At 42.2% G+C, this 23533-nt stretch overlaps 1 protein-coding gene across 2 annotated transcripts in view; it reads right to left on the reverse strand.

Annotated features, from left to right (window-relative positions):
* The window catches only part of xpr1a (xenotropic and polytropic retrovirus receptor 1a), a 61699-nt gene that overhangs the window by 34974 nt on the left and 3192 nt on the right, over positions 1-23533 (reverse strand). For both annotated transcript variants that reach the window (XM_041935963.1, XM_041935962.1), the window contains exon 2: positions 20451-20502. In XM_041935963.1, the coding sequence (XP_041791897.1) occupies positions 20451-20502 (52 nt within the window). The remainder of the gene's footprint in view (positions 1-20450; positions 20503-23533) is intronic.

Consider the following 23533-nt stretch of genomic DNA (forward strand, 5'->3'; position numbering starts at 1 on the left):
CTATAAGTAACTCAAGTCGACATAATGATTAATTGCGATTTTTGTCTGCATTTTTTTAAGAGTAGACCCATGAGAAAAATTTCTTAAAACTTTTCTAGAGACTGTATATCATGAGTGATATTTCCAAAAACAATACACACCACATGTCTTACTCTTCATTTTATTTCAGCAGTATCATTGCTATACTGCTTTTAAAAGTAGTACAGTGATATATGTTGAGCGTATCGATTTTATTTCCCATCCCTATCATTTATTGCTCTATATTAGGTCATTAGAGGCCACTCCAGAGTCAGACTCGATGGCCACATGCTCAATGCTGCACATACACAAGAATGAAAATTGCCTTCAGACCAGTTCGGCTGAAAGCCGCCGTGTCAAAGGAAAGAAATGTCTACGCTCCAACATAAAAGCACTGACTCTCTTTAAAAACACCATTGCTGATGTAGCAGAGCTCCGCAGGTGGCATTGGCTTTGTGGTCTTAGCTGTGGCATCACTCCCTGTGAAAAACAATCATCTCTAATGTACACTCCCCACTCCATTTCATCTATACAAGCAACATCTGCTTCTAAGGGTATACACACACATATACATACAGAGAAACTCTCCCTTTCTCATCGACTTGGTAACTATCTCATAATTTACTATGTAGATGCAATTCTAATACATTCTCTCTCCATTCTTCAGTGATAACACACTTTTATAGTACATTTTACTCTTTAGTTTTAATCAAAGACTACACAGTAAGGTATGCATTCAGAAAGTGGTAAAGCTGCACAGACAAGAGGGAGAAGAATGGCAACACAGTGACAACTCGGGATCTAAGCCATAGCTCTCCAGGGATACACTTTAAGCCTCCTAACAGCGGCAGAGCTCGTGCCAAAGCCAAACTCTGCGGCAACGCTGCTGGTGTAACTGTAGCAGCCCCTGAGAGTCCGTCTCTCAGGGACAGGATTGTTATTATAAGCCAGAACAAGAGCCCTCTCAAAATGCGCACATGCATATGCACACGCCAAAACTAAAGCACTGCTAACAGGATTGTGGAAAGTGTGGTCAGAAACAGATGATATGAAAGCACAGAGGGTGACTGGGAATAAAAAGACATGCATACATGAATCCAAGAAATTTGCTGCTCTAACAATGTTTATGGAGAAGAAATGTCACACATCTGTAAGATAAATCTGCAAAACAAAACACACATGCCTTTTAACATCTGCTGTCTGCTTGCAGCCAATAGTTGGGATTTGTGAGGGCTTAAACTTTTTGCGTGTCTCCAAAATAACTAACTTCCATCTCCCTAGTGCAATACATTTACCCTCTGCCATCTTCTCTGAGTGTCCCAATTCTCCATATAAAACATATGCATTATATGGTGTTCTCAGAAATGCCCACGGTGGCAACAACAACCACAGAAGGCAATGCATTGTATGATATACGTATGAAGTTTGAGTTAACACTCATAAGCGGTGACAAAAAATGATGATAATTCATTAGTGTCTGAATCATGAATTGTTAATTCAATGCTTACTACAGAGACCTATTGAGTATCTGGTGGCAGTAGTTAATGAGTAAACAGCTATGGTCTCCATCTCTTTATATATTCAGTTAAATACTATAGATAAATCTCTCAATATCCTAAGTATATTAAAGTGCTTTTTTTTATCTATATATCTACTTAAATGGATAGTTTACCTGCTTTCCCATCTCCTTCCTGCAATTTTTTTTGTAAAAGAGAGAAAAGATGAACAAAGGATAGATTCAGAGGCGAGCAGTAATGCAACAATGCAGGAAGGATTGTTAGCTACAGAACTTCAGAGCTGAAAGCATCGGCCCGAGAGCTTTTCAGATAGCTATGTCTAATCTGCAAAAACACTTTGGTTGGACAGAATTTACATAATTGTAGCACTTATCACACCATCACTGAGAAAGTGAGAGGTACCCCGCCCAGTGAGAGAACAGTTGTCAAGGCAACTGAGGCGAGGGTTCAACGAGAGCATGTCACTGGCCTTGAGAGATAATCAGGGAGGGAGGGGCTGAGGTAGCTGAGGTGAAGTTAACACCGGGAGCTGACAGGAAGTCATTTAGCCATGTCTGTTAACAGTGCATTGTGGTGCAGGTAAGTGAGGTCAGTTCAAATAATTTCAGAGGGAAATAAACATAGATCCTCGAGGCTTCTGCTGCTGTGAACTGCACAGGTCCAACTCACAGCAGGCGATAAAGCAGGTTAAGGGACCTTGCAATGGTCCCATTTAACTACAGTCCAGTTGTGGAGAACCATCTGTAGGTCTGTTTATGCTCTGCTGGCCACTCAACTGACCACTGAGCACATTATGTTTAATGAGTTAATCTACTTTGTGTGTCCACAGATAAATGACTGCAGAGCTCTGGCATAAATCTTCCTCTCTCTGCCTGTTTCCTGCTCTTGTTCTGAAATCTTTACCTCTCTGTGCTCACTCTTTTTATGTCTTTATCTCACTTTCACATTGCCTCACTGCCTCTGCACTTTCCTCTGCGTAATAGACATGGCTGCAAAGGTTAGAAGGCTATCTTATGTTTGTCAAAGTAAAATATTGTGTATATTTTTGTGCATCTGTGCGAGTGCGCGATTAACACCGTGCCTGAAATACGAATCATCAGCAGAAGACGCTCACAGGATGGCAGCGATCCGTGGCCAAGCTCCCAGAGAGCCGAAAACGAGCCACCTCTGACTAACCGTCTACGCCTCTATCACACACACACACACACACACACACACACACACACACACACACACACACACACACACACACACACACACACACACACACACAGTGTCCAGGAGAATGTGCAGTCGTGGAGTCCTCTAGTCCTCTGTCTGTCCACCGAGAGAGAAACAAATTAGCAGGCGGTCTGCTGGGCTCAGAGTCTGGAGCGTGGCCAGAGTATGCAGTACTGAAGGAGGAACCACACAGTGCAGTCAGTGGCCACAGACCCAACAAGAGTACTGTGTCTACATTACTGCTTTTGCTCTTGACAAATGGAAGCAACAAAATTGTATTTTGTATTGCACATATGACGTGAGATTATATACAGTGAGTTGGGCATTGCTGGAAAATAAGCCCAAAAGGTTTTGAGACCTTGGGTTCATCCTCGGAGAACCATGAATGTCCACAGCAAATTTAAGGTATTATTGTGTTATATGTGTTCTGGACCAAAGAGGAAAAGTGGAAATTGTGACCTGATGGTGGCACTGCACTAAAGGGCATGAGGGGACAAAAACTTATATAAAAAACTTTTATATCTTTAAAGCTCTATATTAATGTGACAGACTGACAGATGGGCTGTCAGACTCAACACTAACAGCATAAAAAGACATTGTAAGAAACTGGTGTTTGAATTAATATCACAGGAATGTGAGAAACTATTTTTTGTTAATTTGCTTGCATTTTATATTGTACTGTAAATTTTAGACTTTCATGTCAATATAATGGCAAATGCATATAGTAATAAAGAGAAAAACAGAATGAGAGCGAGAGAGATGAAGAGACTCAGAGAAGGATACAGATCCATTACAAAGATGGATGAAGAGATTCTCTGCAGAATCAACAGACTGACAAATTCCTCTGCAGAGCAGTTATGCTGTCCGTCACTTTGCCAAGGCCACTAACACAGTGAGGGATGGCTGTATCTAGGCAACCGGGCGGCTATCATCAGCAGTCTGTATCTAACCACCATCGACCAATCACAGGAATCAACTTCCACCTTAGCCAATCGTGACTGATGTCAAGCAGCTGCTGTTCAGCGGGGAGCATTTATCACGGCCAAACGACTCTGTGGATGCCTGATTGTCTGGGTACCGTCGGTGGATCCAAGAGGTTAAAACCCACCTTCAGCACGTCATAGCTACCTCAGCTAAAGGAAGGATGTGTATACTTGTGTCTTAATACTGCTGTCATAAATCAGCTCTGGGACAGTGATTTCAACAACTCATCAGCGAGTCACAGAAATTAAATTAGTGAACTGTTTCCTGTTTTGTTTATTTCAATCCCCATTAGCTACTCCATACGGCAGTCAATGCTAAATCTGATTATTTCTGTATAGGGGGGTTAGTATTGAACCCTCAAACTTTATTTTCTTGCAGTATCCAGAGGACTATTTGTGCTTTTCTTATCTGCCTTAATCTACATTTCTTCATTTCTCCCTCGAACTTTGGCAAATGCTGCACCATTCAAACTAAGCTATCCCTGTGGAAAAACATGGTCTCTGAGCTGTGAAGTGTAAAATAGCGTGACACCGAACATATTCAATTTTTCAAAACATAACGAGATATTGGACTATTTCCACTTTGGTCTGGTGGGACTCAGCAGCTTGCATCGTAAGCTGTCTGGATCTGACAGATGAAAATATAGTTATATTAGAGCATATTATTACCCAGCATGCTTGGTGAACGGACCCACTGTGTGTGCATGTGTGTGTGTGTCAGTATACTACTGCCAACAGTCACCTCAGTATGGACTGAGGTTGGCTACATGTGATGAAATAGTTTATATTGCTCCAATTGCTCTCCTCTCTTCTCTTGCTGCTCACTCACACACGCACGCATGCACGCACGCACGCACGCACGCACGCACGCACAATCCCCCTCTCTTTGACAGACATAAGTTTGGGCAAGGCAATCTGTTAGCCTAACTGTGGCTGACGGTTCCTGTGATGTTTGGTTCACTCTTTGTGTTTGATCCTTCAGGTACAGAGGAAGCGAAGCCTACAGGGACATCTCATCCGCTCATTCTCATTCTCTCTCCCTCTGATCTACTGCAAAGCTGCATAACAATACAAACATTGCCAATGCGCAGTGCATGTGCACCTTCTTTCTACCTGTATTTAACAAGCTGGTGTCTTCGTCTACATTAGTTTCTTTCTGGTGTTTGAAAGGTCTACTGATCTATGTTTTCAACTCTGTAGGTATTTTGTCACAAATCAAAGTTAAAACCTCATGATGGTGATAGATGAAATGTCAAGGGATCACCAAAATTGTTAAAATTCATCCTCAGGGAAACATGACAATCCATTCAAAAGTTGCTGAGACGTTTCAGTTAAAAACCTCAAATGTCAAAGTCAGAGAGAGTTTGGCGGCACAATGACTCACTGTCTAGAAACTGATATTAGTTTCATCTTAACCGTTTGTACAGTACATTTCTGTGATATGGACCCATCTGTGTTTGGATCTATTGTACCTCACAGTTCAGAGACTGCGGTCCAAGATATGTTTGCTTTAACTCAAATACTTGAAGTAGAGGGAAAAGCCACCTTAATAAAAAAAAATATATATATTTCCACATTTAATCTTCTTTATCCACAGAAATTCAAAATGAGGCTCTACCCAAAGAGGTCCAGGAGCTGAAGGGTCAGCTGAGAAGGAACACAGTTTCCTTCAGGAGCAAAAGGCCTCAGAGCTCTCCACCAACCTGGAGTCAAAGGTGAATGAAAACCAGTTTCTCTGGAACCAGGTGGAATATTTAATTAACGCGCTCCACAGAGCACAGACTTGGACGCAGCTACAGAGCAATCTGTTTTGTAAATAGAGAGCCAAGTGTTTGAAGGAGCAAACACAGAGGATCCAACCTGACCAACAACTGGAGGAAACAACAACAAAAAAAAAACAAACAGCTGGCTCATCAGAAGAGACAGGAAGAGCTGTTGGTGACTAAGGAAAAGGAAACAACAAGTGAGCTCCAGACACTGAAAGTTTCATTACAGGAGATCCAACAGAGGAATAAAACTGAGCTCAGGGCTGAAAAGCAGCAACATGAGACTATAATAAGTCTCCTGCTGAAAAGGTGCCAGAGTGCCAGATGCAGAGGCTGAGGGCTGAACAGGTTGTCCTCCGATCAAAAATGGAGCAAGAGATCAAAACACTGCCACAAGATGCCTCTGAGAGGGAGAAGTCCTTCCCCAGGGAGATACAGGACCTGAAAATCAAACTCCATGAACAGACGTCAACAAACGTTGACACCACAACGCATGGATGAGCTGAGGGTCGATGTGTCCAGGCAGGTGGAGGACGAGTCCCCTCCTACTTTACAGGCACCTGAACTCCTGGAAAAAAGAAAGGACAAAAGGAGGACATCTCCTGTCTGAAGCCCATGACTTCTTTGATTTGTGGAAAAAAAAGAAGGAGAAGTGGGAGAATCGATGGTCCACATCCAACTACGGCTCCAACAAGAAAAACAAAAGCCAATAAAAATAATGGTACTGCATATATTGTTGTGTTTTTTAGTGGTAGTATAGGTGAGTTGTTAAGTGGTACTTAAAAAAATGGTGCATTGGTAATAAATAATTACATAATTGGAATTGGTCACAAAAAAAATGTTAAAAATTGATAACAGCTGTAAACAACAGGATAATGACAGTTTAGAGGTTGGGATGGTTGAAGGCAAAAAGGTGTAACTAAATTACATTTTCAGGAAAGGAGTTACTTAGACATGCATTTAAAGAGAACACAAGTCATATGGGTAGTGAAATGCAGTGCAGCGTCCGACCAACAGAGCCATGCCGCTACACTGTTAGTTTTATGTAAATCTTCCATCTACATCACATATCATCCTCTGTCTCTCTGGGTGCATTGCGTAAAAGGCCACTTCAGGTCCTCACATTACCTTGAGCTCAGGACCATTAGGATTGAGCTGGAAACATCAACTGCACTACACAGAGAAACATGATGTATAACTGTAACTAAACTGTACGTGCAGGAGCCACGGTGAGGTAAGTGTGTGTGGCTGTGCACACGTGGGCCTCTGAGGTTTATAGATAGAAGCGAGTCATAAAAACAAGATAAGTGTTGTGTCAATAGTCCAAGCTGGGGCCATTAATCTAAGCAGAATAAGAGCCCGGGCTCCGCCACTGTATGGCAGACACAGCGAGGCCGCACTGTAGAGGTGGAGGAAATTCAGTATCCATTAACCTACAGGGTGGCCCTGCCATTAACAGAGCAGGTCAGAGAGGTAACGTTACAGCCAGCACACCGGCAGCATGGATGCTGCCATAGCTTGAAATACATCATCACCCCTGACAGTGAGTATGTCGCCTGAGATATGTCGGCATATATCATCATGGAAAGTGCAATTTTGCTGTTTTGCATGCTATTTATATACAGTACGTTACAGCTCCTCTTCTCAAATTCATAAGCAACACATGCAAATGTCAGGTGTAATGATGGTAATGATTGTGGCACACAGTCAGAATCCTGTATGAACAACAACTGACACCACTGTTGGCATGATTGGCACTGTATGAACGGCACATGCTCACAAAACATGATTTTAGCAGTGTGCAACTTAATCTGTATACAATTAATGAGATGCACTTTCATTCTCAGGAGAACCCCTCAGCAATTGCAGGTAAATATAACAACATGCTACTATTCATGCTTGTTTAGTGGTGTATGCCTTAGTCAGCTTAGTACGGATAAACCAAGGTGTGTGTGTGTGTGTGTGTGCACATTTGTGTGAAGGTGTCCCTCCAGGCTGCCGTGGTATTCTCACAACAGCAGCTGCAGCCTCTCGATAAGACTCACACTAAACAGCTTCACTTTGAGGACAAAATGAACTGAAATGTAAGGAGAAAAACATTTAAAAAGAGACACACACGAACCCACACACATATATTTCTGTGACATGGCAGATATTCAGAAGCTAGTAGATTAGCAGACATGAAACAAGGCATTTTCCTCAGAGAGGGAGGACAAATTTTGTCTGGAAACTCTGCAGTCAGACACAGCTGACATTATAGCCAGGAACATCTTGAATGCATCCTATAAACAGCACAGCCCGCCATTATGTCAGAAAGTCACAGCGATATTCCAGTTCTGCTCAGTATATGTCTCTGTGTAATAACTTTCTACAACATGTTTATTTTATGCGGAAAGGGGGAGTAGAAGACTGATGAAAAACTGAAGAAGAAGTAGAAGAAGTGAAAGAAGGAATAGAAGCAGAGATGATTAACTGTGTGGCAGAGAGAATTAAAGTCGAGAAGGCAGCACAAGATGGAAAAAGAAAGTCAATTAAAGAGGAAGAAAGGGTATTTGAAACATCAAAGAGGGTAAAAAGGAGATATCAGAGGTAGAATAAAAGAGTGAGGATGAAACATGGAATCAAAATACAATTAAGAAACAAAGTGAGGATTAAAAGAGTTTCTTGTCAAAGTAACACAAAGCAAAACTCCACATACATTCCTATGAATAAGTAAAATATGTGTCACACAAGATTGTATTTGGGTAGCACAACACTGTAAGGCCTAATATGAACCCATTCCTAACTTAAGTAGTGAAAGGAGTGGTAAGTCTTTACTTTGGCAATATTCTCAATGAATCACAAATGAAGTACAAAGTATCACAACCAAGCTACCAACATAAACTGAGGTCAAAGTCGATATTGTTGTAGGTAAAGTTAATTCAGGTTAAAGCTGAATATAATTTAGCACCTGATCCTCCCCCCTGGAACTTCTGTTTCCATTCCCTCATCGTAATACTGTAACTCTAACTTATGAATGAGCCATCATACTGCCCATTCTACCTTTGCCATCCAGCCAGGGCGGAAGGAATCCAGTACTTGATATTATTAGATCAGGAGCAATTTCCTAACTCAATCAGATTAGGAGCACACTGACCTTGTGGTGTTTGGGAGTCATTAACATGATTCACATTAGCAGGAAGTACCCAAGGTTTTTTTTTTTTTTTTTTTTTTTTTTTTTACAAAGCGCTTTATGAAAACAGTACAAAAACAAACATGAATATTACATAGCATTTATTAGCAATTTAGTATCTTTCAGTCACAAATCATGAGCCTTGAACAGCAGAGGTGGCTTAATTAATCTTAATTATTATGGATGGGGTTGCAGTTTTTGATTTTGGCTTGCTTTCAAACTACTGAGATTTAATAAGCATCATCTGAATATTGATCAATCCTCCAATAAATAACTAGATGCAATTATCAAACAATTACAGAGTTTAGGCTGAGAAGTGTGTTTTGTTATTTGAGCTTTTGGGAGTGAGGACGTTTTGACCGTCAGTTAGAATGTAGGGAATGTTTTGTCAGTGACGGTCACAAATTAGGGACGTCGGCAGTTAACCACCGGGGGGCCTTGGGCACGTGGCTTGTTCGCGAGCATGCTGCGTAAATTAAAAAATATTTGCGCAATAAACAAACTGAAGAGCGGCCGTTGTGAGTGGCATTTGTGCTGTGTGTGTGCGTGGGTATGTGTGAGAGCCTGTGTGTGTCACTCAGCAGCATGGGGTAGATACTAGCTGAGTTTAAAGAGCGGCGTATAGAGGAGAGGCAGCCGCTGTCTGTCAACCGCCAGCGAGCGCTGGGACTCTGAATTCCCATTCATCCCCTTCATCTGGCCTCAGTACAAACAGACCACCAAATCAGAGCCGGAGATTTCTGTGGTTTCAGAGTGGTGAATGTTTGTGTGTAGATGTGTGTGTGTCACTGGATGAACCATGCCGACTGAGCCTCCTCAGGCCCTGCAGCAAACAGCATGTGGATGGTATTTTTTTCAGAGCAGACAAATCGACCCTTGAAGATCTGGTCTACTCCTTGTTAACCTGGGGTGTACACAGACATAAACACATGCACACACACTATACACACCTCTTGAGTTGCTAAGGAAGTATAGCCAAGGCAAAAAAAACAACATATCAAGAATGGAAAACACAAGAGAAGGGCACACAGACATTTCAGGTGCACCACTATAATGGTGCTTATTGTAGCTTGTATGTGGTGCGAAGATTTTAACATATTGCCCAACCCTGTGAAGAAGTATAAAAAATAGCCTGTTTGTTTGTGTTCTCAAGAGGTGTCCACATGCTTTCACGAGACAGTATTAAAATTCAACCTAAGGCCCCAGGCCTTAGTCCGACATGTTCTACTGTTATTGTGTTTGGATCCTGAATGTCACTGGAACAAAACACGGCTCAAGTGATTCTGGTCTCTTTCTTTGGTGCCATGGTAACTGTGATGGTGAAAGTTCAGCTCTGCTTTGTGTGTCCGCAGAGAGGTACAGAAAATAAGGTTGCGATCCTACACTGAACTACACTACACTTTGAAACAAGGTGCCACTCCTATGCTTTCAAAAATCGTATGCAGCATCTTAATAGAGGGTTTGAAACAACTGCCATGATTCTGCAACCCAGCTTCCTGGCAACATTAAAAATAAAGGCTTCGGAGATTAGCGTTAGCAGTACAGCAATTTAAGTCATTACAAATATGATTCATTCTAATAAAAACCCTAACAAGAAATTTACAATAATCCTCTTACAAATGGCTGCTGCTCATGCCAGGGGAACAATGAGCTGTTCTCTGCTCAATTGAGCTGCATACTAATAGGGTGATTACGAGGCCTAATTATCAGATGGCACTTGTCATGAAGAAGCCGTGCAGTTTGCCCCGAGGACGAAATGCAAAACAGAGACAAACTGTTGTTTCTGCTGAAAAGCCACTGAAGAGTGTCTCTATTTAGGATACGGCTGGTTTAAAGTCAAGAGGACGCTTCTTTAGGTGACCGGAAGTCAGAGGACATACCAGCAGGCATAAATATGCAGGACAAATGTAATGTATACACAGGAGGGTAAGTCAACCCTGCCAGCACTGAAGTCATTAGTTATTGTTAACGTACATCATGAATACATCAGTCACATGTTGAAGAAGATATGAAATATGCATATTCCCTGAGGCCTGCATATGGTAGCAGGGATGCTTAAGAGGAATTGTTAAGAATGATAAACGGCAACAGTCCTGATGTGGTGACTTCAAACTCACTGATACAAGGCTTGAGACATTGAATGAATATGAGTTTGTGTGAATGTGTGTGTGTGTGTGTGTGTGTGTCTGTGTGTATGTGTGTGTGTTTATGTGTGTGTGTGTGTTGTCTTTGAGTGTCAAATCCCCCCGCTGTTTCTTATACAACATACAACCATGAAATGCTCTCATACCACTTTAATTTACCATCTACTTAACAATTGAGCTGTTTTTGGATGGAGCTCTATTGGCTGCCAGTGAGTGAGAGGATGAGAGGACAGTTTTTGAAGACACATGAGCATCAGGAGGGAGATTTGCCACATTTCCAATCTCACACACCGTTAATAATTCAACATTTAATATAAAAACAGACGGTCTGTCCGGGAGGGAACAATAGCAGTGAATTATTGATATCTCTCTCTCTCCTCTTGTCTTTGGATTAGAAGAAGGTGAAATTATATCTGGACCAATATTCTTCTGCCCTCTAAAGGCAATCCCCTGACCTCAAATGTATTAAACTTAAATTACTACTTATTGCTGCCATCTTTGGAAAGCAGTTGATGTGCTTTGAATCCAAATTAATTGAATAAGCAAATGAAACAGCTTCAGCCAGGCTCTTTTCACCCACATTTTATGTGAGTAACGTTTGGAAAAGGAGGCTCCCCGAGGCTTTTGCCTCCCGTCCTCCACCACCTTACCACCTATATCATCTCTCTTTATTTCTTTCAAACTTTCTTTCTCATTTTATCTGCCACTCTCAGCCCTCAGTGCTCCTCTGTCTGCCTGTCCACTTGTTTGTCTTTCTCTGAGTGTGTCTCTCTCTTTTTGCCCATGGGCAGAACAGTAGAGGATGAAACATAGGGTGACTCACAGCAAACACAAATAAATGGCAGCTCTGTAACCCATCCTCCACACACACACACACACATACACAAACACACACATGCATGTAGAGCAGGCACATTGGCTCTGACCCCATGGGGCCACACTCAATTTAAAGTCAAACTCTCTGCTGCTAGAGACATGCTTCCATCAAATATCAGCTTTGAAATAGATCCCCATGCCACCAGGTGCTGAAGCCTGTGATTGTGTTGACAATCAGCTGAGAGTCAATACGGCAATATCGAGATGAGTCTCATATGAGCTTCATGTGATTGGTACATTTTCACCGCGTTCCCGTGCCTCTGAGCCAATCTCAGCCAGGTTCTGTCCCGTTCTCCAGAGAGAAGATGCAGCAAACTGGTACAGTGAAGGACACTGTGTCTTCTGCAATGCCCTACTCAAGCACACAACCTATACACTACACACCCACCCACATACCACTACCATGTATCACTGGACTATCAAAATCTGCACACACATCTATAACAAATACATAATTTGACTTGTAATGCAAATAAAAGCCCCCCAATCCGACCACAGAGATTTAATTTAGAAGAAAGTGTGTGTCATGGCTTCAAGCTTTTGTAGAGCAATTAAGGTTTTATCATTTTCTCACAGCATTTACAGAAAAAGTAAGTGTGTAGAGCAGAGTATGGACACTGTGTGATGATTTCAGTGGTTGTACTCGAATTGCAGTGCCAAAAAATCCCCCAGAAATAAATCGGCATATGGCCCTGCTGTCATCACCTATAGCTCACAATCACACCCACACCCCCTGTAGCATTCAGCTCCTTATGTGCCTTTGTGTGCCCGATTGCAGAGAGCTGCAGTGTGAGAAGATAAAAACATCAAAACACACACAGCAGAGACAAGGTCACATGTCTCTGGTTCTTCTCTCCGTTCATCCATCATCACCTCCCTGCTTTGCATTGCTATTTCCTATGACTCAGACTGCTGATCTTCAATCTTTGAATGCAGGACAGATGCCACATGAGTGTGCATGACATCCAAATCTGCAAATTGCAATTCACTGCTAAGGTTTTTTTTTCCCAATTTCAGCCGAGCAGTGCAGTCGATAAAGAAAACTATTCAAATTAATCTATCAAAACAACCGTGTGTGAATCCTTGCTAGATAAATGCCATTCTGTGAGCTATGACTGATTGGTTACACCCAGCAGAGCCTGGCTGATCTGATGGCAGACAGCCAAAGCTGTTGATTAGGCTTCTCATCACCGATTAAAAACAATAACTTGCCTAATAACAGAGGTTAGATTATGCTTTGGAAGCCCTGCTAATGCTTAACAAATATACCAAACCCTGAGACCTCAACAGCTGATTTTTAATCAGCAGAGACAGATCTCATTACATGCACATGCCACCCATGTTTTAGATTGCTGCGATCACTGCTGGTGCTATATGTATATGATCTCCAGCTGTGTGCCTGGCATACAGCTAGATCATATGATCTTTCCTCTCTGTTTATTTAACCTTTACAAGATTGTATTCTCATTGGAGTAAATACTTGGTGTCTGAGGAAACGATTTACTGTTAATCTTATGAATTAGTGCTAAGCTTCTGTGCATCTTTGAAGATGTCGAGATCACAGGCCGTTCCTGTCATCTACATTCGAGAGGCAGCATGTTCATAAGACATGGAGATCAGGAGGCCTCGCCAAGGCCCGAGCAGATGCACACACATATGCAAATAGTCATGGATACTACGGTAGAGAGGTGCAGTCATGACAAGCTGTTGACTACAGGATTCATAACCCTTAGAAGGCCTCATAACTACATTTAGGAGCTGAGACGGCTCCAGGATGACCTCGACTCCTAAGAGCATCACTAACCTCTCCTTCAACCTTCCCCCTGATTCATCCCTGCCCGGAAACACACAAATACGTCATCATCATTTCTCCTATGCTTGTACCCCAGCCCCTACCACCTCTGCCCTTTATTTGCCCTCTCTTCTCTACACCTCAAATAACTATACCCTATTTTGCCAACTCTGCATTTGCACCAGCGGAAATCTTATCCTCCCGGACTCCTGTAAAATGCCCAAAATCTAAAAATACCATCTCTGCTGGAGCCACATCCTCATCTGAACTCCTCACCCTTTCCCAACACCACAACAGTTGCTATCCAGATCCCTCCTCCTCTCAACCACCCCATACCTTTTCCCTCTCTCCCCCTCTCCTCCCCCTCTTTCCTCTACTTTATTCAGGCGAGATCTAATTCACAGATGAATAATGGATGGATGGATGGATAGAAGACTTTCATCTATCAAGGTTCTCTTTCTCTCTGTGTCTTTCTCTTGCGGGATGGCTGTAGTGCTAATGCAGGGCAACATGCATTGGAGATGAGCCCAGGGACCTCCCACTCGGTCTGTTTGTCTGTCTGCTGCCTGAAGGATCTCTTTCTCTCTCTGTTTCTAGCTCTCTCTGTTCCAGACTGGTCACTAACGATCCCATTCAAACCATTTATCGTAGTTTTCCAACCTCTTTTCCTCTTCTCCATTCTTTCACAATCATCATGTCAAACATAAAACCAAAGAGTGCTGGCCATCTTTCTTCATCCCTGTCTTCATCCAATTACCTATCACCTTTTTCATCGTTCATTGCCTCAGTTCGATTAGTCCCTGACCTTGGGATAGCGATCCTAGATTTGTATTGACCCTGACCCCCCTGCTTCCCTCCCCTCTAATACCCTTAGAAGCCTCATCAAAGGACCAATCCCACAATCCACTGCCACCTCCCTCGTTCACTGCTTTGCAAGATGATAAACCTGCTTGAGTGAAGGAAAACCCGCTCTGTAAGCTTGAATATGGATGTAACTGGTCAAGCTCAAGAAATGTCTTGTTTAAATGGCAATTGGTGTCTAATTTTGAAAAGATCTTGATGCCATGACAGTGTATTGTGGAGTATTAACCTCCACTGGATAAAGAGCCTCAGGTGTCTTTCCTTCGCCTGGAAATATTGATGGTATGGAGAAGAGAAATGCTGAGAAACAGCCTCATACGATTTTTATAGAAAAATAAATAAGGCTTTGTCTAAAAGCAGCAACAACAGAATTTCTCTGCCTCAGAGCTGTAAAAGATCTAACTCAGTTTGGGACTACTCATGTACAGCTGTTGCATTTCAGTGTCGCTCTATTTGATTTAGTTTCACTTGGATTTTCTCTACGTCTGCTTTCAAGGTGGCACCAAGATTAAGCACAAAAAAAAGGAGCGATCCCCACAAAAACCAAACAATTAGCGCTTGGAAGCGAGAAAGAGCGGCAGCTTGTCAAAGGGCCCATCAATAATGCAGGCTGGTGGGAGACCCTGGCTGCCACACAACTGTCCTGCTGAACCCTCCTGCCTGTCTACCTGTCTGTCCGCCTGTCCATCTGTCTTCCCTCTATCCACTGCCTCTCTCACATTCTGAGTGCCTGCCTGACCCCCTGCTATCACCCTGTCTTTCTAACCACACACAGAGCTGAATATGTTTCTCAGAAAGGCTGCATGGAAGTCGGTTATGCACGTGTCCTTGACCTGCTGTGGCTGGGGAGACTCACTGTATACTGTATGTATACTTGTATATATTAATTTATTTATCTACTGTTGAGTTGCATCCAAGGTTGTTCATAATTAACACATTACTGTAGTTCTGTAGTTATCATTGTTTATTACTTGTACATTGCATGAGCAGTAACACAAATAAATCACAAAGAAAGGATTCACATGAAGGAAACAAACTGATCCAGTGGCTTGGACCACAGGCACAAGGTAAACAGCATCAGTTAGAATAAAAAACACAAAACAGATGCATATATTTCTGTAAGACTGCTTGAACAAAAAACTTCAATTACCAACATGCCAAAGCAAGAAAATTATAGAAATCAGAATGCTATTCCATGCAGGGGTGCGGGGACGGAGTCTGAGGGGAACCAACAACAGTAATAACAGCTGCTGTTCCATCATATACGCCAGCAGAATAATAATCAGCACTGTATTACACAGGCTAGCAGCCTTCAAATAACCTCATCACGTTCGTCAACAGCAGACAAAATGGCGGGCAAACAAGCGGCATGGACGACAACAGAATAAGTGCTGGCCGAAAGGTGTAGTTGAGTTGATATGCGGCTGTGATTCATGTTGCCGCTTTCATCAAGCAGATTTGGTACGATGGCTCACGCACAAAATATTCATTAGGAAGTGGTAAAAGGGGTGCTGGCACAACTGAAAAGGGCGCAGCACTGAGCAGGTTTACTGTTCTGTTAATTCTATTGTAATCGAAACCACAAAGAGGCAAATGAGAGGGAGCTAATATTGTCCTGAGGAAGCGTGTGAACAAAAGCCTCACAGGCCGCATAGCAGAGACACAGCAGCTGTGATGGTGCAGGTGTCTGATGGGAAAATGAACATCTGGCTTTGTAGGTGCCTTGGTCTTCTGACTCAATGTGAAACAGAGCAAAACATTAATTTCATCCCTCCATATGTCCATCTGGCTTTGTGGAGAGGAATTTGTATAAATATGGGAGGCTTGATGAGCTTGATAGAGCAACTGGTACACTAAGAAGCACTGCAAGCATAAAATTGTCACACCACTACGTTTATACTGTTATTGATTTGACTGCATAAAACATGAAAAGCCCTAAAGGGATAAGGCAACTAACAGCCAAGCCACAAGACAGTCGTGGAAATAAAGTGGACATCTACTGAGGAAGGCGCTTTACTGTATAAGATTTTTAAAAAGTAACGTAACATGAGAAATCATCCATTCATTATAGTTTTTTTTTCTGATTCATTCATCTTTGACATCCTGACCTTGTGATTCAGAAGAAAATCCATTCTCTGGTCCCCTGAGCTGTAAGTCAATAACATAACACCCCATTCTCCTCCTCGGACAGTGTGTGTGTTTGTGTGTGTGTGTGTTCATGGGACCATGCAGGAGCCCCACCCTTATTCTCAGCGTGAATCCAACAGTGCCATCCCTGCCATCTTCCCACAGCTCCCCCTTACTGAGGTCCAGCACAGATACTATCACAGTCATAGGCCGGTCATTTAAAGCAGCAGAATGAAGGACACAGTGAATGAGTGAATGAATGAGACAGCAAATGAATGGGTAGCAGTGTGATACTTCCTCCCCCCGCAGGATTACAAAAAGGCTTCATAAAAAATGTAGGCACGTACAGCACATCAACATTGCTGGAAATAGTATGACACACACATACGCACACACATATTCCTGTTAAAGCTGTGTGCTTTATTATCTAGGGTCATTGTTCTCAGAGCTCTGCAATAATCAACAGAATAATTGAATTAGATTGTGGCATAACTCATTCTAATGGTTGGACTAGGGGGAACCAGAGATCCACCCAGCTGTTATCTCTGTTGTCTTCCACTAGCTCACCACAATACAGAGACAGGCATGTTTTAATTACAATTACACACAGACCAATGGAGGGACAGAGGACATGAGAACAAAGGATCTTAACAACAGGTGAAGGGTCACATGTGTCGTTGCATGTGTGTTTGCATCAAGCTCTGATTGATTTGACTAAAATAGTGCTAAGAGTGAATGTTCTGTGGTACGTTCCCACAGAAGCTCTCTGGGGTGGAGGTGCTGATGGGTAATGTCTGTTTAAACAAAAGCCAAGCCAGCACTGCAACACGTAACACAGCATGAGAGACAATTATGCTCTTGTGAAAAGATCAAACCATGAAAATTGCACATATTTTTTTAATGTTGTTGCCCACGTGTAGTGACAGTCTGGCAATCTGACAGCGTTACATATGCAGACAGAGGCCCTGACAGAGGCTTTGAAGTGCTGCCTGTTCGGTGTTGTGTGTATCTACTGCACAGCTCTACAAGGTACAGCAGGGTGTCCAGTGAGATAGCGTGTGTGAGTGAGTAGTAATAACCCAGTTAACTGTCTCCCTCAGGCAAGGGAAACATCCTCTGAATACCAAAAATGCTGCTTCTTGTAATGAATGAGGCTGCAGACAGCGAGAGAGAGAGCAAGAGAGAGTATTAGCGAGAGAGAGGTGGGTCACACTCTTGAATCAAATCCTCATAATAAGTCTTCCACTGACAGATTTAATACAATGAAACTGGTCTTAAAATATATTGTTTCACCGTCGATGTCATGAGTTTCACTTTTTCAAGATGTAGTTATATATATTTATCTTTCATTTGATTAAAAATACAGCAGGCACAATTAATCACATTTGTTTAAGGGTTTCTCAAGATGAAGAATCATTTAATTAATCAATTTAATCATCATCAGAAAACTAATCTAATCAGGACCAATTTTATCATTGATTAATCGTGAAAAAATGCAAAACAATCCCATGCTACAGCTTCTCAATTACGAGGATGTTTCTCGCCATCTTATGTGATAGTAAACTGAATATCTTTGTGTTTTGGACTTTAGTTGGACAAAACAGGTAATGTGAAGTTATCACCTTGGACTTCAGGAAACTGTGATTTGATTCAATTAATTGACAAAATAATTAGTTAATAGCTGATTCCTCAACTGTCAGCTGCAGCTCTACTGGTTTGCCTGCATGTTCTCTCTGCATTGCTGCATTGTCTAGTTTGCATGACACACAAAACACAAAAGAAGACAAAAAATAAGTGTTGAATATTGATTTTAACACTCAACTTTAGAATGAGTGTAAAATCCCCCCCCCCCCCCAAAAAAAAAAAAACAATAGAAAAAACAAAAACAAATGCTCTATCTGCTGTTTCTGCTGTGTTGATTTTTAAAGAGATAATGTGAAACAACAGGGAAGCTATGGCTCAGGAGGTGAGCAAGTTGTTCATTAATCGCAGCGTTGGGGGTTTGGTTACTCATATCCAAGACGGTAAGACATTGAGCCCAAAATTGTTCCTGATGCTCCAGCACCTTGCATGCCAGCTCTACTGCCATCGGTGTGCAAGCGTTTGGGTGAATCGGTGAATGAGAGCTAAATTATAAAGAGCTTACTAAGGTTTAAAAAAAAATAAATTTTTTCATTATCTTTGTGACCTAGTTTATATTCAATCAGATTTGACAAAGAGGGTCAAGTGAATGTGAAGAGAAAGTGCTGCAGTTGGATTTTATAACACCTGCTAATCTTGTTTCCCTTATGAAAAGTCAACAAAATCTCAGCCACAGGAGAGAGTACTAGACGGGGCTCAATGCTTCTGTTTTCATTACAGCCTCTCAGCCTTCCCCATAAAAACACTAAAAGGGACAGACAACTGTCTGATACATTCAAAGATGTCTTCTCTCCTGCACAACAAATGCAATTGTTGATATTCCTTTCTTTGCACTTGGCTGCTTCAGTGTTTTGGTAGCATTCTGTTCTGTGCAAAAAAAAAAAAAAAAGTGTGAAAAGCACACAAATCAATTTGATTGAGTGAGGAATGTTGAAACATCACAACGATACCAGAATAATGACACAGTATGATCTTCTACTGATTGATTGATCCCGTCTCTATTCATAAGACACCTTCACCTATCATGCGACAGGCTGACAGAGGCAGAGCAGTGACCCATGAGTACAGCTCAGACCTGAGACAGGAAATGATTTATCATCAACATTGAGCTTGCCTAGCATTGCTGACAGCCTCTGGAGACATCACTCAAAGGATAGACACAGACCAAGATGCATGTTCTATAGTGGTATTAAATAGACTATTTAGGAACAGGCAATACCAATAGAAACACACCATGCACACAAAGCCAATGAGTATTCATATAAACAAATCACATTTCATAGAATAATTTACATCATAAATACGAAGGGTCTCCTCTAACGCCCACTGCAGCAAAACTAAAGTCAACAGACATCTGAAACTGATCTGAAGCCACAGGCTTACACACACAGAGCTCTGGCAGCCACACACTCAGTGAATGAGTGCTGCGTCTTTGTCGCTCATGTGCAGAATCACATCGTACTCCCAACCACATCAAGACCGCTCAGCTGGAACGGAGCTCTGGGAGTCGCAGCTCTGTGAGGGGCATGTTGCACAACACAGAAAAATCTATCATTATACACACACACACACACATACACTTGGGCATGGGCACACACACTCATCACAACACAGACATGCAAGCATTTTTTCCTACTCCGTCACAGACACCCCAAGACACACTTTCGCAATCACATAGATGGAGCTGCACGTCACCATATCGTAAAGTAAGTCTCAAGCCTGCAGCTAAAGAAAGTTGTTTACCTCCACAAATGGGTTACTAAAATAAAAGCAAATTGTTTACATTCTTTCCCTCATCACACATCACTTGCAGTCTAACGCCAAAGATTAATTTTAGCCAGTGGCCTTCCTTATCATTGCTCTGTTGAGTTCTGCTGGCCACTGAACTCCAGCTCTCCTCAGCCACTTGTTTTAACCCAGTTTCCTTTCCTCAATAAAGTTTAAGGACTGCAAAACGTCTTTTCAACCACAGCAAGCGACAACACAAAGACTTTTTCACATAACCAAACTTTCAACTTTACTTCACAGCATGTTTTGCTTCATATGTGCCGTTCATCACGTCATGCATCTTAAAAAGCTAAGCCAGTGAGGTAGAAGGTAATGGTTCGGTAATTGGCCTGGTCTGGTTGAGTCAGAGCCAACTGAGTGAGTGGCAGCATGTTAGCGATGATTGCCACCTATTTTTAGCAGATGAAGGGCTGTTATTCTGGGGATGCCCAAACAGGCCACGAGCAGGGGGCACTGGGTACAGAAGTGTGTGTCTGTGGGAGTGTGTGTGCCTCTGTCTGTCTCTGTGTCTGGGTTTGTTTATCCACACGGGGAGTCTCCTTACCTTCTATGGATGGCGCTTGGTCCTGGGCAGCATACAGCATATCCTTGAACGCCTGAGGAGGACATGGAAAAAGAAATCACTCTCTGCAAACACTGACCCAAGCAACACAAAATACTGCATTTTCCCAGGGTGTTAAAGCATGTGTCAAATCAGTAGAGTCCATAAATACAGAAAAAGATAGACAGAATGACCTGAGTCAGTTCTGCATTAGATCAAATGAAGAAAGTTTATTTACAGTATACACACACACTAGTGTGAAATAGAGATTATAGTAGACCGCAGGGCACAATTGTTAGCACCATCTGCTTTTACAGTAGCATTTAAACCATCTAAAGCCATTTGCAAGCCATTAACTAAACTCTTGTTCTCCATATGGGAAGATTACAGCAACTGCCACACAGCTGTTAACATAATGAACAATGCACAAACTCAGGCACAGAGATTCAAAAGCTTGTGATAGCTCAAAAAACTGAGAACATATACTGAAGATCCAACAAAGAATGTCCACTTGCAACCAGTTTGTGTTATTATAATCTTTTGCTAATAACCAAACTCCACAAGACTTTACAATAAACAGCAAAAGAATGAACAAGAACTGCAAGTTGAGAAAAACCAGGAGTATTCACTCTAAAGTGCTCACGCTTCTTACAAAGTTGTAATATTTGTTACATTCTTTGTCTGTTGTAAAGCCTTGCAGAGCCAAGCACAGCTCCCCTCCTTACTTGTTTCATTGCTTCAGTTTAAGGAAATCAAAGCAAAGGCACAGCAGCATTCTAATTCACCCAGCAGATTAAACACGATGAAGGATAACACAAACTGGTCTCAAATCACTTCAAAAATAATAACAAGGACTTTTGTCTGGAATTTTAAAAATGAACGATGGTTTCATGCGAGAGGTGTAGAGTTTGATAGACAATAATGTTTTAGCAAAGTGTACATCTGTCTAATTAAAAGAGCAGATTGGGGGGGAGAGATAGGCAGACAGACCAACTGACAGATACAAAGCAAAGGGAGAGAGATCGCTGCAGTGGTTAAATGAGGCTGTGTCTCTGCAGCAAGATTGATCTCGAAGATAATGGAAACTGACAGATAATTGCAAGCTGGCTCATCTGAACATATCAGCGGTAATCAGAGAAAAGACTGGAACTGTTTCTCGATAAAGACATCTTTATGACTAAACTTCCCAGCGAAATAGAAAAAAAACTTTAATAAGTTTTATTAAGTTTTTTTTTTTATTAAGTAAGCCAAAAAGACAATGCTTATATTTACAAGGCTCTGGGTGCACAACACTGAAATTTGTCCATTTCCATTCAGCATCAGATCACACGGTCAGTAAATAAAATCTGTCATCCAAATCTGACAACAGTCATGTCTTGTCCACTGATCGCACCAAACTGCTCTCTGACCAGCTTCCTATATAAAATGCTGCTTTTGTAACATGGCACTGAGAGAGCAGTGTGAGTAATCCTGTGTGTGGGTGGAAACCACTCAGAAACTGCTGTACATTAGTAGCAGCCTGGATTGTTGTTACTTAAGTTCCTCTGCGAATTACATGCTCAATGAGACTCTGACGCTGGAGTCTAATCCGAGAGGTGAAAATTTCATATGTATGTAGCGTTGTCTCTTCAATGTCTGACAAGATCGCAGGAGACCAATTGTGTACACACAGCACTGGAGCAGGGCCCGGTCCTGGCTAATCTCTGGTGAGCAAAAAGGCCCCCTCCCCGACTAATAGGTGGGAAATAGACATTCAGATTCAGCGAGGGGAGGCATTGCCATGGCGATGGCAGTGATGGGAAAGGGGGGCGGGGTGGCTCTTTGGGGAACTGGGATAAACCTGCAGGCTTGGCAGTTATCAGTGGTGAAACCTGTAGACAATAAGCAAGCCAAGCCTAATGGGGCCATCAGTATGAATGACCAAGCATTAACGTGATGGTGATACATACTCACTAAGCCAAACATGCTTGTACACAAGTACCAGCCTTAAGTCACTATGTCCGACTGAGGCTTACACTGCAGAGTGTTCAGTCAATCCAGTGTTGTCAATAGATCCTTTGAGTGGACACTAATTAAAACATCTGAGCATTAGATGGTGAAATCCTTCCTCTAACATGCTTGAGACTGTTATCCTGTGCTTGAGAACATCACACAGCATGCATCGTTACTCTGAAGAGATCTCTGGCACTAAGAGAAAACCAATGGTGGATCACTTGAATCCCCAGCTCTGTGTCTGAGTGGATCCCTGCGTGTAGAAAGAGGAGCAGAGAGGATGGGAGGAGAGGATGGAGGGAAGGGAGGAGGGGTGCAGAGGGCAGGTCTGGTCGGGGACCAGATGTCCTCCCAGTGGGGGAGGAATGATGAGGTGAGGATGGAAGGAAGGAGGGACGTACGGAAAGGGGGGTTTCTCAGCAGTTGCCATGCCATGCCTGTTGTATACACAATGTCCATATTGTTAAACATGCTCATAAATCACTGCAAAAAATATAGAAGATGTAAGCCATGTTGTTTATTCCATGTACCATTTCCATTACGTCTGTCGCAATGCAAAGTTCACTGTGCTGGCTGAGACATTTAAACTACGTCGCTCAGATTAATTAGGGAAAGGCGAGGCTTCACCTTTGAACAAACGACAATCACTCGCTGAAATCACACGGGCACCTGTTTTTCATCAACATAATATCACTTTGCTGGTTTGAATTGTAAATGTGAGTCTCTACATGCTGTCTCCTCCTCCTCCTCCTCCTCATCTAAGCTTACACAAGTGATTAGACTGCAGAGGTAAATGCATAAGTGGCCTTGTTCTCTCGCCCACCCACACACACACACACACATACGCATACACATATACATATACACACACTCACTCACTCACACACACACACACACACACACACACACACACCTGCATCTCTATTTCTCACTCTTTCTATAACTATAATGTTCTATGCACATCAGTTATTCAATATAAATCTGAATTCAGCAGCTGCCTTGCATAATTATTGGCTGTACACATATTACATGCTGAAATAATAAAGTTTGCTTTTGCATGAAAAACCCTCGGGCATGTAGAGACATTGTCATCA

The sequence above is a fragment of the Chelmon rostratus genome, chromosome 4 (assembly GCF_017976325.1).
Source record: "Chelmon rostratus isolate fCheRos1 chromosome 4, fCheRos1.pri, whole genome shotgun sequence".
Taxonomy (NCBI): Eukaryota; Metazoa; Chordata; class Actinopteri; order Chaetodontiformes; family Chaetodontidae; genus Chelmon; species Chelmon rostratus.